General features: G+C 45.3%; 1 protein-coding gene across 4 annotated transcripts; it reads right to left on the reverse strand.

The window, feature by feature from the left end:
• Positions 1-2,246: 2,246 nt before the first annotated feature.
• dkk2 (dickkopf WNT signaling pathway inhibitor 2) lies at positions 2,247-22,734 on the reverse strand. Of its 4 annotated transcripts, none has more exons than XM_027026335.2 (5): positions 22,611-22,734; positions 12,871-13,209; positions 6,041-6,191; positions 5,805-5,924; positions 2,247-4,458 (listed from the first exon to the last, which is right to left on the reverse strand). In XM_027026335.2, exons 2-5 carry the CDS (start codon positions 13,066-13,068, stop codon positions 4,208-4,210), a joined length of 720 nt encoding a protein of 239 aa, XP_026882136.2. In that variant the 5' UTR covers positions 13,069-13,209; positions 22,611-22,734; the 3' UTR covers positions 2,247-4,207. The 4 variants fall into 4 exon arrangements, with proteins under 4 accessions (XP_026882136.2, XP_026882138.2, XP_026882137.2 ...); XM_027026337.2 differs by lacking the exon at positions 22,611-22,734 and adding an exon at positions 21,039-21,104; XM_027026336.2 differs by lacking the exon at positions 22,611-22,734 and adding an exon at positions 13,348-13,392.
• Positions 22,735-23,495: the final 761 nt, after the last annotated feature.

Here is a 23,495-nt window from a genome sequence, read left to right on the forward strand (position 1 = left end):
AATGATTATGATATTTCATGTCTCCAAGAGTCCCTTGTAGGTTTTATAAAACATATAAATATAGTTCAGTTCAGTTAAGCCTAGTCTTGTGCTAAATTCCACATCTCCTTTGAAACGACAGCAACAGCATCACTGGGAACTAAAAATTACGAGCACTTTACTTTGCTACAACTTTGTATTGTGCAAGACTAATTATCATGGGATAGGAAGTGTCAATATAATCAACAGTAATGTGTCAGTTCTCCTGCAATTTCCTCAAAACAACCATCAAATTCAGGAATCATGCAGGAAACTGCATCCAATCAAATTTACATCAGTGGGATATTTCTTTGGGATATTTGTTGAGCATGTTTATTCCCGAGTACAATCAGAAACAGAGTGTATGTCTTACCATGTTCCACTCCTCTTTCTTCAGCCAAATCCAAGCACTGTGCTCCTTCACCCAGTCTACAGTTTATAAATATATCATCCTATATCAGCTTACACAACTAAGAGGGAACAAATTTCAGTTGGCTTGGAGAAACTAGGGACCATGCTTTCTGATTTAACACAAAAAAAGCTTAGAAATGTAGGAATCTATCGATGGTGGTTAGACGCTAGTGGAGTCTAAGAAACACGTGCATGCACGTAGTGGTTCTGTCATTTCTTACCCTGTAAATACATTTAATAGCTAAAAAGGTTTAGTATGCAAAGTTTATAACATTTAAATAATTAGAATGCTGTTTTGCATTATTGTACCTGACTAGAAATATCATGCAGAAATAGCAGAAATAAAAATAAAAACAAATAAAATGCAGAAGATAATTTGTTGTCTTTTGTAAAGTATTGCTTCCTCATCAGCAATTATTTTTCCAAAATAATTGTTCCTGTACATTAGTTCTGAACGCATGCACGTGTGTGTGTGTGTGTGTGTGTGTGTGTGTGTGTGTGTGTGTGTGTGTGTGTGTGTGTGTGTGTTTGTGCGTGCGTGCGTGCATGTGTGTGTGAAGGCAATAAATCTGTATTCATTATAAGAGACTGAAATCTATGTAGTGACAGATCAGTCCATAGTCTAAACACACACACACACTCGGAGCTAAGCGTAGATAGGCAACAATGTTTAACCATTTCCTGAAGTACTGAGGATGACAAAAATCTTGCTCAGTGAAGCCCCACTGTGGCTATCAAGACACTCTGGAAAGACTTTCATTTTATGAACTGTTTGCATGGGGTTCTTTTGTTTCAAGTCTCTCTTAAGCGGGGTGAGTGTTGACTGAATTAAGCAATTTGTTGTTGTCTCGATACTTATTTGATTTCACTTCAAAAACGTTCCTTCAGTATTACAGCTGGAAATCTCATTGCAGGAGACACAGTTCAGCCCCAGTTAAAGGGGAATCCAGTATATGGATGCCATGAGCACCGTTGGTGGCTCGTCATGTTAACAGCTTTTGGAATAAGTGCTGCACTTATCACCAGTCTGCCAGATCCACAAAGGCTCAGTCGCTACCACGTTTTATAGCCGTGTCAGTGTGGTGAAGGAGAACCCAGTGGAAAAACGGTCCTGGGGCTGGGCGGGGCACAACACTTGCGAGTTGCTTGTTTTCAACACAAGACCCATAACCGTATGGCCAATAAATGTCTGTTCCAATGTAGCGAGTGCAGACCCAGATATCCTAACGCTAGCAGTGGTGCTCACGGCACTAAGGGCAGATTCGGTCTGGGCCGGATGCTCCAGGGACAGGTCAGTGAACAGACGAGGCGCACGCGTTGAACGCTGCCAGGTGCACTTCTGCGAGATCTGTTTTTCACCACCAAATCCTCATATACTTTCCACATTTTCTTCATAACTGTGCAGGGCAAGTAAATATTATCTGACCCAGGTGGCAGAGCCTTCGACGTCTTATTTCCTGAAGCATGACAAACACTACGCTGGTGGGTTTAAAAATGCATAACTTGGGGTGTTCTGAAAGTACTTTTTGCTGTATTCTACTTCATTAACCCTAGCTCCTCATGAATACTAAACAAAGACAAATAATAAATACTTATCCAACCTACTACTACTAACTACTACTACTAATAATAATAATAGTAATAATATCTAGAGCATTTACAGCAATTCAATCAGTTCTTAAACATATTAGGTGACAAAAATAAACAGTTTTTTTTTTCTCTTTACTTTCTTTGTTGTTGTTCATTTGCAATTACCAAACAGACTTGTAATACAAAATACATTCTTTAATCGACATTGTAAATACACACTAGGAAACCCCACAGTAACAGCACAGTCTGCACCTCAGCAGGTATGCTTCCAGAAAGCAAATCCAGAACCAAACACTTAAATGGGTTTTGAAAATAATTTAATAGCAATATTTCTCTATGGCAATCTTGATATACTGTATATGCAGAAAAAAATGCAAATAGGTTGACAAAACTAGAGATGTAAAATATATTTAGCACATGCAAGCACTTTGGTGACGTGAAAAGAGCTTCACACGCTACGTCTGCATCTGCTGCAGATATCAGTGCCTGCATTTCAAGGTGCCGGTCCCAACAGCCTCCCATTATAATATGTACATGATATACAATTGTTTTTAAATACATTTCATTTCAATGTTTCCATGTTATTTACAATAAGAGCTTATTAGTTGTTTGTTAACTGATGGAATTCATAGGAAAATACAATACAAATTTCACACAATTGGGACACATCTTGTATGGTATTATTGGCTATTATTAGTTATTAGATTGAAGTGTCACAGCAATAAGACTGTGTTGTGTGTAAAAACCGAACAATATCTACACATTTAGATGATTCATAAACAAACGTATGATGAAACTGTAAACAATTTCTCTAAGTAATAAGATTTTTTTTAATTTGGATTTTTCAGAGTAAGCAAAGTGTCAGATGAGCAAACCCTTTTACGTGACTCTGACTGAGAAGGGATTCACAGGGCGCGTGTGCGTTAAAACGCAGGCCAGTGTGCGGCAGCTCCGGACATGCCCAAATCTCGCAGCATGACACCTACTTTGCTTCTCTGGATCGAGTGTGGTGTGACGAAACAATCTCTGCCCCTTCACCTCATTAACGCTGAAGTAGCATCTGAACTGTCTGTGGTCTAGATGGTCAATGTCAGATTTCTGAAGTTAGGCAGAACCTTGGAAAAAATCGATTTAAAATCTGGCTCATAGGCTACATTACAAAACATAGTTTGGAAAGTTGGTTAGAAGGTGTTGGCCCAGGTTTTCAATGTTTCCTTTTGGATGCTAATTGCGTAATTCATGGTTTCAAGGAGAAACCACTTCCTCATCCAAATAAGCAACACATGTAAACCAATCAGAGTTCTGGATACTGGAATCCTATTTCACTATTATGACTTCACTATTATGTGTCAGCCCGTGCAGCTGTGCATCACAGTATGGCACACCAGTCGAACATCTCTTCAGTCTGCAGCGGAAAATGACGGACTTTCCAACTGCAGCCCTGCTGCCTCTCTGACAGCGAATGAAACAGAGCTTCGTCCTGAACGTTCGGAATGTGCAAAGCCCCCAATGCAGGAAACAACGTCCAATGAGGAGCGATTGACAACATGCAATTACATAAACAAAATGGGCTTTTACAAATGTTGTTTAAAAGAAAGACAAGCTTTGATGTTTCATCCTGGGGAAGTGAGTATAATATAGACCTAACAGACAAGTGTGTGTGATTATATACTACAATTGATACAGAACAGATATTGTTTTCATGAAATGTAGCAAGATTACTGAGTTATGCTGTATGACCATGTGTATGATGTGAAGTATGTGCACTTCAAAGCACAAGGTAAACACAGTCCTATGTGGCGTGGACTGCCAGTACCCCCGAAGGCATGCACAGAGTGGATCTGCCTCCACTCACCTCCTGTTGGTAAATAGCTATGGCTTTCAAATCAGTACATTTCTGCAAAACATGTGCAGCAAAAGTTCATGAAAAGAGGCTTGGTGAGAACAATCCAAGACTGAGTCTCATCACGACCCCAATCATCCATCCCAAACCTCAAACTCCCCAACCCACACACACTGGACCAGTTAATCCCTCTCTCTCTCTCACTCTCTCTCTCTCCCCTCCATGCCTCTTTTCATCACAACAGATGGCTGAGTCCCGGGAAGAAGCAGCCTTCTCCGCGCCCACCTCCTGACGAGAAGGGCTCCTCCATGGTGCAGCTCCTCCACCCACCATCCCCTCCACCCCTCAGATCCTCTGGCACACATGGAGTCTGGACCTGGAGTATGAGGTGGCATCCTTCCACACCTTGCAGGCCAGGCCCTTGGCGCAGTCGCAGCGCTGAAAGATCTCCAGGCCGTGCGAGCCTTTCTTCCGCTGTTTGGTGCACACCTCACCTTGCAGGAGGACTGGCTTGCAGATCTTGGACCAGAAGTGGCGCGCACAGCAGTAGCCTTCTGAACAGTCTGACGACCGCAGGCATGCGTCGCCCTCATGGCCTGGGGGAACCAAGGTGGGGTGAACTCGGTTACACGCTTAAACTCGGACATTACAAGCATATATAAAATAAAATAAAAACTCTTCATCTTAGAACAGTCTTTTGTAAGGCCAATTTATGTTGCTGAATTCCAATATGGGAGGGGGGGAATGATGCTGTGGCATTCCACAGGTTATGCCTAAATTAATTAGATTAACATAACGAAATGATAGTGTTTAATATCCTATGCCTTCATAACAGGCTAATCTTGAGGAGTAATTTCATCAGTATGTTAGCAGTAATGACCGTGCTGTATGCAATCAAGCGCTGTCTGCTAGGAAGGTACCGTAAATCCAAACAGTCCAGAGGGAGAGAGCAAAATCAGACCCGGTACATTGTTTGGGCTTAGCTATGAGAGAGTTCAAACGCATCCCGCTCTTGCTCCGTTACGTTGGGTTTAAAATCGCATTACAAGGTCTGTCTGGAAGGAGAGATATATGACGCCCATCAGTATCTGCCTGAACGATTTCCTCATTCATTAACCAATTCAGTCCAGCTGAGGAAGTCTCTCTGCACTTGTCAGGCGTTTTGTATTACACTTTCAAAGGCATAATTAGTATCGCAAACATTGATTATTCATGTGACTGTGTCATGCGAGATTTGTGTGAAATAATTTGGCATGTGGACTTCCCTTGCCAAAGGCTTTTAAACACGCAAACCAGAAGCCCAGAGTTCCAGAACAAAACCTCAGTTTCCTGAGTGGACTTCCAGACTCAGGCTCCAATCAGCAGTGTCCAGCATGCAAAGAGTCAAGATCCTTATGTGGGACACATCTGTGTGTCCAACAGGTTACGTAACAACCACCATGCCTTAAACAGAAATTACACCACAAAGAAAACTGTCCATCATGAAAACCTTAATAAGTAAAATGGTTTCTGATTGCTTAATGGTAGGCTGTAAGTATTTGCGAATCATTTTGGTTTAAATACTCAAATGTAAGATTTTAAATGTCTTAATCAGGCTGCAATTTTAGAATGCAGGTTAAAAATACAGGATTTAAGACTCTTACGGTCTTGCTTTGGCCCCCTTCAGCGTGCTGTGGTTTAGTTTCTGACTGAACGCTGCTAGGATGTCAGCAAACCTGTGAGTGCGACGTGTTTTTAGGAGCGGCGAGAGCAGTGCATCATGGGAAGCCTGGCACAAGCTCAGGGCATTTCTCTGAACGGCTGTGTAATCACACGTGTGATGCCACATTTCCTTCCCTAAAGCCGACCACGTGTCGAAGTCACTGGAGATAAGAAATGCACTGTGGTATACGTGTCTTTGTTCGTAACATCTTGGCGAAGAATTCCGGGGATGATCCCTTACCTTTGACTTGAGCTTTTCTACTCCTGTTCCAGCCCTTGTCTTTGGTGGAGAGCTTGCTGTGCTCCTTCAGAGGTGTGATGTGTGGGGACAGAACACTCTCAGAGAGCGGAACACAGATGTCTAGACCGGAGAGAGAAATCTGGCATCAGTGTCTGGCTCATATGTCCAAAACTAGGACTACAAGTTATCTGAGGACACACAAAATAATTCCTGAAGTTGGGTCTGAGTGCACGTACAGCCACTGCAGCGGTTGCCGGGGCAGCACATGGCATCTCTATGGCAACGCTTCTTCCTGCGACGGCAGGCGAGGCAGCGTGAGGGGGCATGATGGGGACTGTGGCAGTAACTCCCGACAGTGCACTCCTTATCACTACTGCAGGGGTGCACCTGAGACACAGAGACACAGGTGAACTTTGAATTCTGCAGACGGTAATCTGAAAAGTGCCATTGTAAAATGTGCCCTCTGTTTATCACATTCAGACATAACATTTTTCAGTGAGCTCAGTGTAACTAGATCTTTTTCACCTCAGGGGCTTATCTTCATATTTTCACTAGAGTTTAAGGGTTTAGAACACACACACACACACACACACACACACACACACACACACACACACACACACACACACACACACACACACACACACACACACACACACACACACACACACACACACACACACACACACACACACACACACACAGAGAGAGAGAGTAGGCTCAATCCTTAACCAAGGAAGGGCTGAAAGACACTGTCGCACTGCACAAAGTGTTTGCAATTATATTAATATTATACACTAACTGTTAGTTTAACATTAAGTTTAGAAATTAACATTTTGCAGACACAGTGCTGTGGATAATTTAAACTGATGGGACATTTCCAAACTGTAATTAGGTGCAGCTTCAGAATGAGAGAACAACATTGAGCAGATATCAATGTGTTTTCTAACTAGTGAGGTCAAACAGCTTCTAGACTTTTCTGTAACACAAGGAAAATGCTAACCAGACATTAATATGGAAATTATTCTGATACAACATTAAGTTAAAAACAAAATCCCCATCTCCCCATCTCTGAGTCTCCAATCACAACCACCACTCACTTCTCTCTTGCCAAGTGTACTTTTATGTGACAACTAAACACATGAGGCAAAAACAGCCACTAACAGACACTAAACTGTGACTTGGACCATGTGTGCCGTTCCTGTGAAACAGACCCGTTCCGTCAGCCTTCCGCAGAGCGCTGCCCCAGAACAGGCGGTGTGTTTGTTCTCCCGCAACTGCGAGCCACAACCTCCTGTCCATCTCCTTGTAATAAAAGAAACCCAGCATTGTTGAAAACGACAAACTAATCAGAGATCTTGTGGCGATTTCTGGGAGCAGCTGCTCTCTGACCTTTCAGGAATGTGGGATGGATGGTACTTTTTGTGGGTATTTCAGTTTGTTTTATCCATCTGTATTTGTTCCCCTAAACACTCTTGTTTAGACTCCGTGAATGCTGGTGAACACTGTTACAGCAGCTACCATGTGACCAGGATCGCTCTTCTCTCTGGGAGAATCCGAGAACGGGCGCGTGGAGACAGCAGAAAGCAATGATGAGCCTGCACCGGTTTCCATAACACTGGTTGTGTGTGTGTGTGTGTGTGTGTGTGTGTGTGTGTATCTGGACTGTGATGACACCACTGTTGGTGCTCTAACCTACACTAATGCCTCACACATGCCATTAGGAGTCAGGCACAGAATAAACAGAAACACATACGTAGCCTTATTTGCCTTTAAGCCATTCTGACTGAATGTTAAGGTTATACGCAATGGTGCAAGAGTCTGGAATAGTTTAATAACTGGTATAGTTTCATTTTTTACTTTAATGTTAAAATGAACTATGGGTGTGTTTACGCGTTTGGCAAGATATCAAAATTCGGCAGGCTGTCATATATCCTTCGTCAGGTGTGGCGTAGTTGAGAACTGAAACTAATTTGAACAGTCTTATACACTGGCATGTGTTTTTTAAAGTCCCTAAAACAAATACAGATTTCGAGTGGTTTAATATATTTGAACAACATATTTTAATGACAGAACATTGTACCTGATTTATCCACACCGACTGTGGCTTAGTTTCCCACATCAACGTCCTGCTGTCATGACTGTTACTCTGATGTATTGACCGTGGACGAGGGTTAGCATCAGCGCGGTGCTCGAACTATATCAAGTAAGGGAAAAAACTAGCAACAAGTCTCAGAGTTCTTGCCTGCTGATTCAAACGCACAATGTGAAGCAGTGGGTAGGGGAGAGAGAGCAAAGTTTACTGTCCTATTAAATCCGTGTGTGTCGGACACCAACACGGCCTAGGTAGGTCGCTCCTGTTTGGTGAAGCAGAAGAAACTTTGTTTTACTGGAAATGCATGATGGATATAGCTATCCAGACTACCAAAGAAACATTAACTGGGGGACCAAAAATCAAAGTCAGATTGTAAAGTGTCTAACTGCAACGTTAACATGTTGAAGTTGGTATACATTTAGTTGGTTCTAATGCCGGGTGCATGTCCCCAGGGTTCTTTTTTCCCTGGTTCAATTATATGTTCATGCGCATTAACCCTCCAGGCGTGTTCGGATCAGCTTTGACCCATTTCAATTTAAGATTTTTTCATTAACCCTAAACCTAAGCTTAACTCTAGCGGAGTAACCTTTAATCCTGAGAGTACATATGCAGCACTGGGCAACATAAAACCCTAGAAACACTGGTTCCCTTGTCATATTCCTATTATGTGCCACACAATTCTGAGGAACACATGACCTTGGGATCCTAGCAATGACCCCTTACACATGCACACCTCATTCCTGTAGCTGTTCCAAAGCACATGTTGTAACATGTTAAAGCTACACAGTGATGGCATTTATGACCTGGTGGCTCAGATTATCCAGCAGAAAATCTACAATAACTGAAACTGTACTTTGTGAAACCCATGCGGTTCACAAAAATACAAAACGTTCATGCGAGAGATTAGCATGCACGCAAAGACTAAACCGTGTAGACTAATGCGTGCACGCGGGCACAGTTGGGTAAAGCAGCAGGTATGCGCGCACAAGGCTGATTATCTCAAGGGCATTTGGACCAGCTACACCGGGCGTGCACAGCATCCTTTTAGGTGACGAACATCCGAGTGTTACGGCTGGTACTCCATGATCACAGCCGGCCCAGCACACACTCAGCCACTTTGCTTGTTAAAAAAGACAACAATAGCATATTCCTTTTTTATTCACTATTCACTAAGAACAAGTCTTAGTCGCCTGCTCTCAATCATGACCGCTGATCCTTAGGCTAATTCATTATATAATATCTACATCAGTACTTATTTTAAGCAGTTACCACACTGGATCTAAGCCTGAGAAGTCCAAACGGATAGGCGACCCCATGACTGGTGTCATGGATGAGAGGATGAGAGGCTTTTAGCGTAAAAGACCAGGTCTTTGCCACCAATATCAGCTGTCTTTCTCTTTTCAGCTACTCTGAGACCAGTGCAATGTGATGTAAGGTCAGGTGATGTAACGTCAGGTTCAGGTCAAGTACACCTGATCCAGCACGAGGCTAGACGCCTGCTACCCGGAGCCGGAGACGCCACCCTTGGGTCATCCCGTTCTTCCAGGCAGCACATGCGTGACCCCAGACACGTGAGCACGTCTCGGCGTAATCAAGACATCACATTCTTTACTGTTTACTTAACTTGAACCCTACCCCATACCAATCTCTTAGTGTGTGCGTCGCCCGTATCTTCCCAACGCCAACGTTAAAAGGCGGGATGGCGAAGGACAAGATAAGCGTGGAGCCAAAAAGTCCCAGAGCAGCAGCAGACAGGGGAGGCCTCATCCCACCACGTCGACCTAGCTGTTCTCCTGCTGGCGCGGGGAGCAGACACGGAGGCTTGTGCTTGCTTTGAACTCGTTTCCGAAGTCTACATTTCCCTCGTCTTTTCCACAAACTTGTCGCTCCCTGCGTTTGATAACGTTGCTGAATAATGGCGTAACACACAAAGGCCATGCGGCTTTTATCTCTCCCGCCCTGACTGGACAGTTTTGAGTTCTCCTTCAGAGAAGGGATAATTATTTCAAATGGTCCTTAAAGCTTAAAACAATCCAAAACAATCCAAAACAATCAAAAACAATCAAAAACACAGATGACCACAATTTTCTATAATCTTCCCGGGAAAAGGAAGATGCATTGACAATTTTCCAGTGATTTGATAGAAACTTTGGTCACAGAGGACTTAGGAAAATCCTGCGATATTTATCCAACCGAGCATGCAGTTCTGAATATTGAGTTTTCTTACATATGGCTTATGTCTCTCACGCACACTTCAGCAAGGCTCCCAGTACCTGACAGGATCTGAGCCTGAGAAATCAAAACGGACAGATGACACCGTGAATGGTGTGACTGGGCTGGGCGGCTTCTGCGGAGTAAAATAAACTCTGTCACTGAACAAACAAACCCCACACGGCCTCAAAGGCGGGGAACCCCACAGTATCAGATCGCCGGGGTGATCTGTGCTTACTCTCACTGTTTGAAGCACAAGTTTAAGGTTAATCTCCCTAGCACAAAACATGTGTGTAGCAAACCCTAAAGGACCACTAGAAAGGAGTCTGTCACTCATTCAACATGACAAATAGAAACACTTAAGTGGCCTGCTCCACGCACACGGCAACGGCATGTTTACAGAAGCCTGCTGACTAACGTACGAGAGAAAAGGGCCCTCTTTAATATAATAATGTAATAATAATGGGATCCTCAGGTCACATGTGCTCAGGAGGTCAGAAAGGCCCGGGGGTGTGTCTAGGGCTGCCGGCTGGTGTGGGCTTGGCGTCTCTGGGAGTTGCCATAAGTGAGCGGCAGTGGGGGAGACGCGATTAGCCCAGACAGTGCTGATGAGCCGCCACATCTGGGGCAGTCTTTATTCAGCCTCTCAGCTCGTTAGACATCTCTAAACAGCCACTTAACCCCAGAAGGGGCCGCAGAGACCTGCCGCCGCTCTCTAAAAGCGAGACCTAAGCGATCTCGCCCTCAGCTCGTTAACGGAACCCCCACGTCAAATTAAATAAAGGAGTCGGTTGAAAGAAAAGGCGCGGCTGGCTCTGATGAGAAAGGTCTGGGCTGCGTGTTGTATACCAGCCACAGCCCTGCTGCGTTGAGGCATCCACGGCATCATCCGTGTTTTGGTGAACCCACAAAAAAAGGAAAAAACTCCACTGCCCACCCAGGTGCACCCACGGCAACGCTGGTGAATTTATGACTGAGGCGCTCTGCGATCTCCACCACTTGATATTATTTTTTAGGATTTGTAGCACTATAAAGGGGGGTGGGGCACGCAGTAATGCTGTTTATCACTGTCGAGCCGTGCACATGGGTTGACAACATGCAGTGAAAATGCAAACACATTGAACTGCCACTAGCGACGTGGTGGGAATGTGCGTCTGCCCGCGGGTCCGCCGTGCTGACACATGGGAAGAGCAGCATGCGGCATCCAAGGGTGTCTGCATGGTGCTGGGTGGCCCCTCTTCTCGCATGCCTAATCCGCAGAGTCTGACAGCCAGCCGCTGCAGCCTGGATTTGGGGATCTTGTGGTCTGATCCCCCACATATCCTTTAATGTTTGTGAGTTAAAGGTGTCTCGAGTGGTTTCTCCACCTCGTTCTAGCAACTGTTAAAAATATGGCACATTCAAGCCGGATTACAGTGCGGATGTGATGAGGCGGGTATGTTGGAAGATGACTAAACCCGTTAGGTGAATTAACACTTCACTAAGACAGACAGCCGTCTTTCACTGTTATAAACGGCACCTCTGTCCAAAAGATGATAAAAGCGCCATTCAAGCGTCCTGTCCAATGCACATGGTGGTCTTGCCTCGTTTCGTAACCATCTGCTTGTGCAAAGTGTGCCAGGCCGTGATCACTCATAGCTTTCTCTTACTGTAACACTTCGGCATCCTGCATCTTCTCTGGCATGAGTTCACTTACACCATCACAGTTACCATAAAAATGATTCACCATGGAAAGTAACGTGAACTCAGTCTCGGACAGAGGCATCTTTTTAATAAACCCACGCTGCTGTATGAATTTGCCTCGTTTTCATACACAATACATTTTGGCACGCTGTGACTAAAGCTCCTCTCTGAGAGTCCTGAGCCTGAAGGGATACATTTTCCTTATTAAATTCACACCAAACCACCTTAGTGTCATTTTTGATTCACCCCAATTATAAATAAGCACATTAGAGTTGAGTTGTGTGTCTGCAGCGTCTTAGAGGGGAAAAAGGTTTCTGAAGGACACCACTACCATCAGAGTCATTGGCTGCCCTCGTTTACCCGAGCGGCTAAAAGCAGACCTGTAGACGGAGCAGGTCTGGAATGAGACCTCGTCCACATACTGGAAGGAGACTTTTCTTTCAGCAGCTTCTTTTCATATATGATCACCCAACAACCCCCAGAAGCCACGTTAGGGCAGGACATTTAACGGAAGTGGGGACACCGTGTGCTTTACAGAGGGGTGACATCGCACCAACATCGCAGTAGTCTCTTAGGCTGTTTCACACATTCAAACATGCAGCAGCTACATATAGAGGATACGCTGATGTAAAACGTTATTTATCCGAGATCTGTAGCCTGCGCTATACCGAAACATAAAAATAAAAATACTTAGACAAAGTGTATTATGTTTTTTAGAAATTAAGATTTAAAAAAATATATCAAAAATAAGGCTATTAAGTAAAGGTATTAGTAAAAAGTAAAAGTATCATTTAGTAAAGGCAAAACTCTTGCATGTATGTTTTCAGTTTAGGCCCGTACGAAGGGTCGGACTCTAATTGATAGTTTATATGTAATTTCTAATACCAACGATTACTGTGTTATATATTGACTCAGATTTCTGCGAGTTACTGTTAAAATGCGAAGAACCCTGGAGTAACAATTTCCGCAATGTGCAGAAAATGTATGAGGACTTGACCTATTTGCTTGTGATAATGCACTACTGACTGTAGCACCGTTAACGTGGAACACGGTCGACCACACGCGGTGTGCTTTTACCTGAACAGGGATGTTGCTTTTCTTGGGTACTCCCGCGTGCGTGGTGCCCGAGCGGTTAGCGGCCACGGTGGGCGACTCGCCGAGCAGAGCCGATTTAATGGAGTTCACTTTGGGTCCCGCCTGGGCGCCCTGGGTCGCTGCCATCCGCACCGCCGCCAGGAGCAGCGTGACCATGCAGCTCCGCGTGAGCACGAGCATCCTCGGACCGCGAGCCCTTCTTTTGCTCTGAAACGACGTGGCCAGACGCGCGTGCTTGGTCGCGACGACAGCAGCTCACAGGTGTAGGACTCGCGCGTTTTAGGTCTTGCGATGTAAATTCCGTTCAGAAATGTCCATCAGCTGCAGCGGGGAACATACAGACACTGTGAGAGAGGAAGAAAGAAATGTAGGAACTCCTGGCTGTACTTGTTATCTGTGTCGATGCTTCATCTACAGGGCCAGCACAGTGGTGGAGAGACGCACTTAAACGTAGGCTACCGATAAAGCGTCCAGGGTCACTTGCTGTCCATTCCTGGCTGCGTGCAGGCCCTCTCTGTTAGAAAACCTTGGCGTTTGAGGACGAGGGACTCGCGCTTTTATACGGTTCCCTTCCTCCGCCCCCCTGCTGCAAGGACCGAGCTCGGGTCTTAGTGCGTGCGGCGCGCCGCGCTCGGAGCGCCCCCGGGTGCCTTCAGCGGGTGGAGGAGACACGAGCACGCAAGACGCACGCGCTTTCACGAGCGGTCTCTGGTAACAACCGTTAACCTGTTAGTCCTGAATGGACTCAATTTTAAAAAGAGCAAAAGAAGCAAACATTCGGACAAAATTTAGGAACGATTTCATTCTAACATTTGTGTGGTTTGATGAAAAGCATATTGTGGAAAAAAACAGCGACCATCAGACCCTCAATATGAGTGTGGAATATGTAGAGGACTTGTCTCATGTGTTTGTTGCCTGTGGTCATAACTTGTTAAATGTGCAATTACTGATGGAAGCAGCTGAAAAATTAGGAAGGCAGACCAAATAAAATCTCTGCTGATATCTGAAGTAGGCATGTGCTGATACAAAAGAAATGATCATGATAATTGCCTCGGCTTTTTTTACGGGTTACGATATTATCACAATATGGGGAAAACCAAACAAAAAACAGTATGTTAGAGATGGAACACTAATCTTATTGCTTCCTTTTGTACAACACCACAGTGCTGGTAGTGGCACAGCAGTTTTCATTAGTTTTCTGAACCACAGGCTTGGATTCAAGTTCAGCTACTTGAAATGCAATAAAGTGTGTATGATTACAACAGACGGAGTATTCATTTAAACATTACACATGACTAAATGTAACGTGCCAGTAACTGTTAAAGATACTTGCTGGCCATTATATTTAACCTTTCACAGTTCCATAGGACTACGATGTGACTGCTGATAGCTACATTTAGTACCGAGCAGCTGTTTCCCTCTTGCTAGGCATGAAATCAAGCATATTCCATATGACACATACAAACTGATACACATCTGATCCGTAAATGCAAATGATTAACGTTAGCAATTACAGTAGTAATCTACGTTTGAAATAGGCTACATGGAACTGGCAGAAAATAGCAGAATCCACAGCTGACGATTTCAGCACAGTTCCTCCTCTGAACAACTGTTGGTTGCTTACAGGAACCTGCAGAAATCCTTAGAGCAACTTAACTAAGAGCTCTCCAGCATGTCCACACTGTTCCTGAAGGCTCACTCATTCCTCCTTCACCATTCACCACTGACTGGAGAAGCTTCACATGGTGGTAGGCTGCGTACTGCTCTCTTGCTGAAATGCAGGGAGATTTGTAACACCCCAACTACAGACTACAACGGTACTAGTGATAGAGAGAGACAAGACCTGCAGGTCGGAACATTACTCGGAATAAACTCACATCTACTAGCTAGCTGCTTAATATTTCAATCATTACAACACAAACCCGAGCCCGATCTGAAAAACGATACCTGACGGCCTTTGCCGGTTTGGGTCAGGTTGCAGATTTCTCATTCCAGCTAGGGAGAACCTTGTTGTATGCTGTTAGAAAACCTTAACAGTGTTTAAATGGCACTACGAGTTTGCCTTTCGTGCGCCAAGTGGCCTCATCATGTATTTTGGCCAACTGTCTGCAAACACCTGTCCTTCATGTTCTCTGTAGCCATAATATTTCCATCCTTCTCTTATGGAGGTTAAAGTTCTGGAGTCACGCCACCTTCGGCCATGCTCTGGTGCTGCTCTGCTTCCTTCTCTCTCACAACTGTGAGGACAGTGTCCCGCAGTGTGAGAGGATGTGAAAACAGACGATATAAGCAGCTGACCGCTCGTTTTGTGTCCACAATAACGTTACTGAACGTCTCTAATAGCGCGATATACCATATCATCATATACCAGCACATGCCAACTCTGAAGAAAGAAAGGCTTTCTGGGGACTTTCATTTTAAATATCTTCCATGTGATGTCAGTTTCACAGAGGTATCGGGTCATTAACATGAACTTTTCAAAGTTGTACTGCTGCATCAGTTGAGACTGGAATTCTATTCTTATGTACACATCCTGGTTTAAAATCTGATGTCTTGACAGTGTTCTGGTTTGGGGTCCAGTCTGGTGCCGTAAAAAGGATTTTGGATGAGCCTTAAGTCACTCTGTCTACATGTTTTGCAGATGTGTTTTTAAAAGCTTATGAGATGACTGGGGGACCATTACCCTGCTGGGATAATCGGAGTTAGTCCTTATGGGCAGAAGCTGTAAAATAGGCACCAGGTCTGTGATGTGGTAGGTAACTGGAGGCCGGCTCAGTAGAAGTTGGCCGGGCCTTGTGTGATGATTGTCTTTTTGGCATGTTTGCTTGGCTAGTGGTGAAGTTTGGAATTGGTCTGAGTGTATTTGCAAGATTTGGTCATCACCCCAGCCGTCACAAGATAATTGAGTTTTGACCACACTGGTGCAGTATTTATACTCTCACATACAAACAGGGACGCCCTGGAGAGTGATTGATCCAAGCCAGCTGGAAACACACACACACACGCACACACACACACGCCAAATCTCACCTGTTCTGATTCTGATGCCAATTCAGAGATAAGCAAACGCTTGCAGAAGTGCAGGGTCAGATGCTAAACTACAACCTCACACCAATAAAGTGTGTGATGGGGAAGATAACTTGAGAACTGAGGCTCAGCTACCAGTGCTCCCCTGGGTCTGTCAAAGAGGCGAGAAGCATTTAATCACTATAATTACAGTCGTACATCAAAATCGTTCAAGTCTCTTGGATCAAAACCACGACCTGAGTCAGATTTTGTTATTTCAAATTTTGCTTAATATAAATATACTATAGGTCAGTATGTACCTGCATTAGCAAGCAAAAACAACAATAACATAAAAAAGGAAACAGAAGCATCTGTTCAGGCAGTGGTACGCCTTCTGCACTACCAGGGACAAACAGTCCACAGCGTCCGCGAGGAGTCCTGTCGGCAGTCCTGTAGGCAGGCATCATATGGAGCACAGCACTGGGACTCCTGCACACGGCTGCCAGGCAGAATCACATGGGGCACTTGGGTCTTTAAAAGGCCTCTGTCTGATTCAAAGGCTGGGACTTGGTTAAGTAACTGTGGTCGCAGGCTTTGATGTAATTCGTGTTGTTGGAAACGTTCTCACCCGAGTGAACCAAACTGGTTCTTATTAATGGATCACACAGCGTGATGGCAGCTTTCTCCAAACAGGTCAGACGCATAAAGTTGCCATTAGTCTCCACGCTAGACGCAGCCCGCCCGGTCCAGCCCACCCTGAGGCTTGTTCTGTTTTGACGGGGGGTGTCTGGAACTATGCCTACATATGCACACGCGCACGCACACACACACATGCAAGTACTAAAGCAAAATCTCTACCTCTGCCTCTGTTTATCTGCGAGACTAGGTGTATCTAGTATGCTAAATTAGGATTACAGCTTTCTTCCTAAAAGTGAACAGAAACGCTGATAGAATGGCAAATTTGTTGACATAATGTTTCTCCTTCTCTCCGTCTTACTCAGCTCTAGTCAGAGGGTGTGCTCCACTCATTTTGAAATACTGCAATGGTTGGTGGTCTATTGCAGTGAACACACCCAGTCTGACTTTGATGTGACGTGAAGATGACACAACACACACACCCACACACACACACACACACACCCACACACCCCCCACACCCCCCACACACAAACACACACACACACACACACACACACAACACACAACACACACACACACACACACACACACAACACACACACAACACACACACACACACACATACACTCACTGTTAAGAGTACAGCTATCCCTTTTCCCAACCTCTTTGACCCTAGACGTGTGAGCCGTTTCCAGACATGTGATGCAGGTGACGTGACACTTGTATCCCAGCAAGCCAGGAGAGTGAGGTGGGTGAGGAGAGTGAGGTGGGTGAGATGGGTGAGGAGAGTGAGGAGGGTGAGGAGGGTGAGGAGATTGAGGTGGGTGAGATGGGTGAGGAGAGTGAGGAGGGTGAGGAGAGTGAGGTGGGTGAGGAGAGTGAGGTGAGTGAGGAGGATGAGGTGGGTGAGGAGAGTGAGGAGAGTGAGGTGGGTGAGGAGAGTGAGGAGGGCGAGGTGGGTGAGGAGAGAGGAGAGTGAGGTGGGTGAGGAGAGTGAGGAGGGGGAGGTGGGTGAGGAGAGTGAGGAGGGTGAGGAGGGTGAGGAGAGTGAGGTGGGTGAGATGGGTGAGGAGAGTGAGGAGGGTGAGGAGAGTGAGGTGGGTGAGATGGGTGAGGAGGGTGAGGTGGGTGAGGAGAGTGAGGTGGGTGAGGTGAGTGAGGAGGATGAGGTGGGTGAGGAGGGTGAGGTGGGTGAGGAGAGTGAGGAGAGTGAGGTGGGTGAGGAGAGTGAGGTGGGTGAGGAGGGTGAGGAGAGTGAGGAGGGTGAGTTGGGTGAGGAGAGTGAGGTGGGTGAGGTGAGTGAGGTGGGTGAGATGGGTGAGGAGAGTGAGATGGGTGAGGAGAGTGAGATGGGTGAGGAGAGTGAGGTGGGTGAGGAGAGTGAGGTGGGTGAGGAGAGTGAGGAGGGTGAGGTGGGTGAGGAGAGTGAGGTGGGTGAGGAGAGTGAGGTGGGTGAGGAGAGTGAGGAGGGTGAGGAGAGTGATGTGGGTGAGATGGGTGAGGAGAGTGAGGAGGGTGAGGAGAGTGAGGTGGGTGAGGAGGGTGAGGTGGGTGAGGTGGGTGAAGAGAGTGAGGAGGGTGAGGTGGGTGAGGAGGGTGAGGTGGGTGAGGAGAGAGGAGGGTGAGGAGGGTGAGGAGAGTGAGGTGGGTGAGATGGGTGAGGAGAGAGGAGAGTGAGGAGGGTGAGGAGAGTGAGGAGGCTGAGGAGAGTGAGGTGGGTGAGGAGAGTGAGGTGAGTGAGGAGGATGAGGTGGGTGAGGAGGGTGAGGAGAGTGAGGAGAGTGAGGTGGGTGAGGAGAGTGAGGAGGGTGAGGTGGGTGAGGAGAGTGAGGTGGGTGAGGTGAGTGAGGTGGGTGAGGAGAGTGAGGTGGGTGAGGAGAGTGAGGAGGGTGAGTTGGGTGAGGAGGGTGAGGTGGGTGAGGACATTCTGGCCAATCATTGCATTTGCACAGTTATTGCAACAAATCGAGCTGTTTCTGATTAGACCAGCTGGGCCATGGCTCCATGACCTGTGCTCAAATTTATTTTCCACGAATGAGGAAATACAGCATGTGTAGTTGAAACATTTGTTTGATTTCCGTAAATCATTTTTCCATAAAAGTTCAGATAAGAATCAATGGCATCTAGATATGGGTGGATGCATTAGAGCGTTGTTTCAACTCCTGCCAAGAATAGAATAACAGGCGAAATTCAGGGTGTTCTTTGCAATTCATGAGTGAAAGCATACGTGACTCAAAGAGAAGCCATGTATTATTAACATTTCCTGCTAACGGTGATCGTTCTTTTGTTTTCTAAATGGAAAAATACAATTCCAACTTTAGCCCATTCTGTTCCATTCTGGGGACAATATGAAGTTAATGTGTGAGATTAAAACCTCCCCAGGCCGCGAAGACTGAGAATGGGATAAAGAACCAAAGTCAAACCCGAGCAAGACGAAACCATTAATACAAGTAGCCCTCTGCTACAGGGACAGGTCTGGGTCTCCGGGCTCTTACAAGCCATCTGACATGCCATTATGCAAGTGTGAATAAAAAGGACCTTTGTTCTCTCCATATGACAGAAACTACACACGTGTCTATGCATGCTAGGGCGTGGCAGTTGTGGTCTGCTCTTTTCCACACATTATTCCGTATGGGCCAGCTGGCTAACGAGGTCGCACTGTTGCCATCAAATCCAGTAGGGCTCAGGGGCTGCAATAGAGGCAGCGATGCTTTGGCTAAGGGAAGCCCGGCCTTGCTGGTAATTGGTGCTGCCCTCTCGTTTCTGGAAGATGAATTAGGCCATTTCCTATGAGTCACGCAGCGGTCAGGCCATGAATGCCCCCAGTAATGTCTGTCTGAAGGACTCAGATTGTGTAAGTGATAAGAGTGACCTTTCTCTAGCAAGAGCTGACCACATGAAAGGAGGTTTCTGGCTTTCAGTGGCGCTGAAGGCTTTGGTTCAACCCACATACGCACTGCTAGATGTGACAGAACCTCCTATGCGCACAAGGCTAAGACACCACTAGTGTGGGTCCTTGACAGAGACGTTACTCATCCACAAGGTGTGGTTTTCCCAAACACACATGACAGCATCGCCATTCAACAATACCCGTGTAATTAGGGCCCTTGCATCACAGAGAGCATCACTGAAAAAGCCTTTATCTTAAGACACATTTAGGATTCTTGAAAAAAACAATGTCCAAAATTTCTGCCTTTTCAGGAGCATTGAATTCCTCCTAAACACAACCACTGCCAGAAAAACACGAGCCATATAATTCCACAAAGGTCGGGCACTTATCTCTGACTGCAAGATCAGAACGCCCCAGAGGTCTATATGGAACGTCCGTATGGTTTTATGCTGGAGTCTTACTGCAGATGTGAAACTCATCCGCAAGTATTCCCACACATGCCACGCGGTGATACGGCCAAAGTCTGGCAGCTCCTGCACTTTATGATGTGCCTGACCAACTTGGCCTCTGACATGGCTGCTCTCATGATAAACTGTGATTTCTCAAACATTCCTCCCAATCAACGTGGTTGACCATAAAGTGCAAAACCGCCTGTGGTATGTTAATAGCACGCTTGAAATTTGACAGCACACAAAGCACAGAAACGCGGGTGTGCGGTAGTGGCAGTGCCAGCTGTTGATTGGGTCCGACAGTCATAAGGTTTTAATAGGAGTCAGCGGAGTGGACCAAGCCTTTTAGTAAATTACTGTTCACACTTCACTTCTCACTTCCACTTCTTACATTGTCACCTCGTCCAGATGTTTATGCTGGAGGCATGTCCCACCTTTATCGCAACACTTGGCCTGAACCTCTGGTCACCATTCTGTTTGACATCCTCAGGAATGTGGAAGAGCACCACATGAGCTGTTTGTTCGCGGTCCCTCCCGAGGCTTCTCCTTGACACGTTCGATCACAAGGTGCACTTTAAAGAGCCTCGTTCAAACAGGTCCAGCCGCACCACACTGGTGCTCGGAGACAGCCAGGCAGCAGCTGCACAAAGCTGGGAGTGGTGGCGTGCCCGTGGTGGCGTACACAAGGGCCGCCAAAACAACATGCAGGTATACGCTGCCATATAATCTGATTTTACAAATCTCTTGTGCTACATTGTCTATATGAATTGCAGAAATGAGAAGTCACTTCCCTGGAACTCTGAAGGATGAGCTTATGGCATTCTGCATTCAGAGCACATAAAACCTCCACATAGTTTATTTCCAGTTGCATTGTTTCCTAACGATTGTGTCACCTTGATCTGAAATACCTCAACCTCTAAAATGTGAGATTCAATAGAATCATGCTGTAAATCTTAAGTGAAAAAAAATGGCTTCTGAAACTCCTTTACCTCATATTCTCTATCTTTCTCTTCATGACTTCTTTTTCATAATTTTAGTACATATGCATGTTTTTGTCCTCATATATCTTTTCTCCCCTATAAAGTTGATCTGACCACAGATCAGGTACTCCTTTGTTCTTTGCTGCCTAGCAGTTGCAGTGACATCATTTTAATGTGATCACTCACTGTCAGACTTAGCAGGCCATGCTGGATTGGATGACTGCCTCACAATGCTCCTTTGTCCCCAGACCTGTGATGTAGACACACAGGGGAAAGCGCAGGGTGAGAACCCTGTCTACTGATTCCCAGTGTCGGTTTCAATCAACGTCCCTGTGCCTGCTTGAAACCTTAAGACAATACAAACACTTCACAGAGCCACTGTATAACACAAAATGTGGAGGGGAGGTTGGGGAAGGAGGTGGTTTAAAGGAGAAACACCTTGTGTGTCACCTAGCCAGTACAAAGAGGCTCGTTCCGCAGAAATTCACAGATAAGGTTCAAGATAAGAGCTATTAGCTAATGCGTTAGGCTACACTTTGTTCAGGAATGGAGAAAAAAGTACCAGCTTTGGACAGCTGAGGTGACAATTGATTCCAGAAAATCTTCTGGGTGTCAGAGGAAGAACTGCGGACACTTTTAGAATCTCTCGTCCCACATTTTCTGGTACCGCAAACACTCTGAATTGAATGAGTGCGAGCCTGCGAGGGAACTTTTTCATGCTCTTATCTCAGGACAGCTGCCAGTCCCCGGAAGAGGAATAGGTTGGGAATAGTTGGGGTTTGGACAAGTGCAAAGTTATTCCAAACTGCTCTAAAATCTCCTTTCACAAACCCACCAGTCTCATCTCTGGACAACAGTATCTCCTGCTTCAGGCCAGAGGAGCGATGACTAAGCATTTAGTCAGGAAAAACGCCAAGCACCTTTTAACAGCAACACATAATTATGGAGCTACTCACAAAACTTGGCTGCATGCACACCAAATGGAATCTATGGCTGGCCATGATGGCGGGTTAGTGTATGCGTTGGACATAGCATATAATTACAGAAAGATATTAAATAAGAATGCTGTTAACTTATCCAAGTAACACACACACACTCACACACACACACACACACACACACACACAGGAAGTTAAATAAAAATGACACTATTTTTAAAGTATGTACAAAGACATTTAAGGGCTAGATTTCCACAGTCTAGTCCTAAACTAGATTACACGGTCAATGGTGATTTTCTTTTGAAAGTTCTTTAAAGTATGGGACCAGGCTTAATCTTTGTCTAGGAGAGCAGCGCTCTGGGTTCAGATGTGGTGGCCAACCACATGTTTGGACCACCTGTAAGTGAACGACTTCCAAAGAAGGAGTCGCATTTCTGCTCTTTCACAATTGTGCAATTATTTGATTGGTCCTGAGCTGCATTACAGACATAATGAATGTATCAATACCTTAGAAACATCTGTGCGTATTGCGATAATGGTATTTCACTGTAAGAAGTGAGAAACAACACATCAGAAGTGCAGTATCGCATGCACAGAAATTGCAACCTATACAATTCCCAATTGAAAGCTGAGAAAGTGCTATGCTGGAGATTATCATAAAACCAGCTGTGCTTTGACATTCCCATTGCTTTGCTAATGTGCGTCCAGAAGGTAAGAGGTGTTTTGTTAAACCTGCTCAGCCAACTTAAAAGGGAGCTGAAAAACAGAAGAATACACAGCTCTGGTTGTGTTTTTAATTACGCAACAGATGAGTACTAACCTAAGCAGTTTGTCCGTCTCGACAGTGACGGTGAGGTTCAGAAGGAAGATTGTGGATGTTTCTAGAGGAAACACGTCTTCCTTTAGAGATCCGAAGGGCCCTGAACATTCCGTTATGCCATAAGGTGATCGCGAGCACAGTGTAAATCTTCACCGGTTCTGGCTGTGTAGGCACGTTTACTAAAAGCAGAAAGATACAGAGAAGATAACATAAATCTAAACTGGACATGGCAGCAATTTTGTGTAGGTTTAGAAGCAGACTGTATAATGTGGCGATTCTAAAGCTTTTTCTATAGTGCGCTCAAAACAGGCTCAATAGATGTAGTCAGGATTATTTATGTACAGTATAAATTCACACCGTTAAATTACCCAAGCTGTTTGGCTCAGGCTGGTGACTTTACACATATGTTATCTCGAGGATACAAATCACCCGGTTTGGCATGTAAGCTGAGTTCTTTCAGGACGTAAGGGAGAACACGTTTCCCACCGCGTTTCAGCCTCGCGCTACGGCAGTGAGCTTGAATGGCATCTTACCTTCATCTGCTGGAAAGCCAAACTTTCTGCCCCTCATCTTCTATTAGTTACGCAGCTGAACCAAGACCAAATGTATAAAGCAAATACTGCATTCAAATGATAAATTATTTTCTATGGGTAGCGTTAGATATTTTAAAAAGCCAAAGAAAGTTCTGTATATCTGGTGGAATGGTAGTGCACTAAAATGCAGTCAAAAAGGCTTTCAAAGGGATTTCCAACAGTTCATTTATGTGGTCTATATCAGAAAATAAAACCAAAAATTATTTATATAGTGCTTTTTTCAACAGAATTTTCACAAAACCGCTTTACAAATGTCAGAGTCCAAGCTCCCAGTGAGCAAGCCAAGGGCCAC

This window comes from Electrophorus electricus, chromosome 11 (genome assembly GCF_013358815.1).
Source record: "Electrophorus electricus isolate fEleEle1 chromosome 11, fEleEle1.pri, whole genome shotgun sequence".
NCBI lineage: Eukaryota > Metazoa > Chordata > Actinopteri > Gymnotiformes > Gymnotidae > Electrophorus > Electrophorus electricus.

Bases quoted from the DNA above. Each gene is read 5' to 3' on its own strand.
- dkk2 (XM_027026335.2), bottom strand. From the start codon at position 13,068: ATGCTCGTGCTCACGCGGAGCTGCATGGTCACGCTGCTCCTGGCGGCG. The intron at 6,192-12,870 runs GTAAAAGCACAC...TCTGTGTCTCAG, and splicing joins AAAGCAACATCCCTGTTCAG to GTGCACCCCTGCAGTAGTGA. The intron at 5,925-6,040 runs GTACGTGCACTC...TCTCCGGTCTAG, and splicing joins CGGCAACCGCTGCAGTGGCT to ACATCTGTGTTCCGCTCTCT.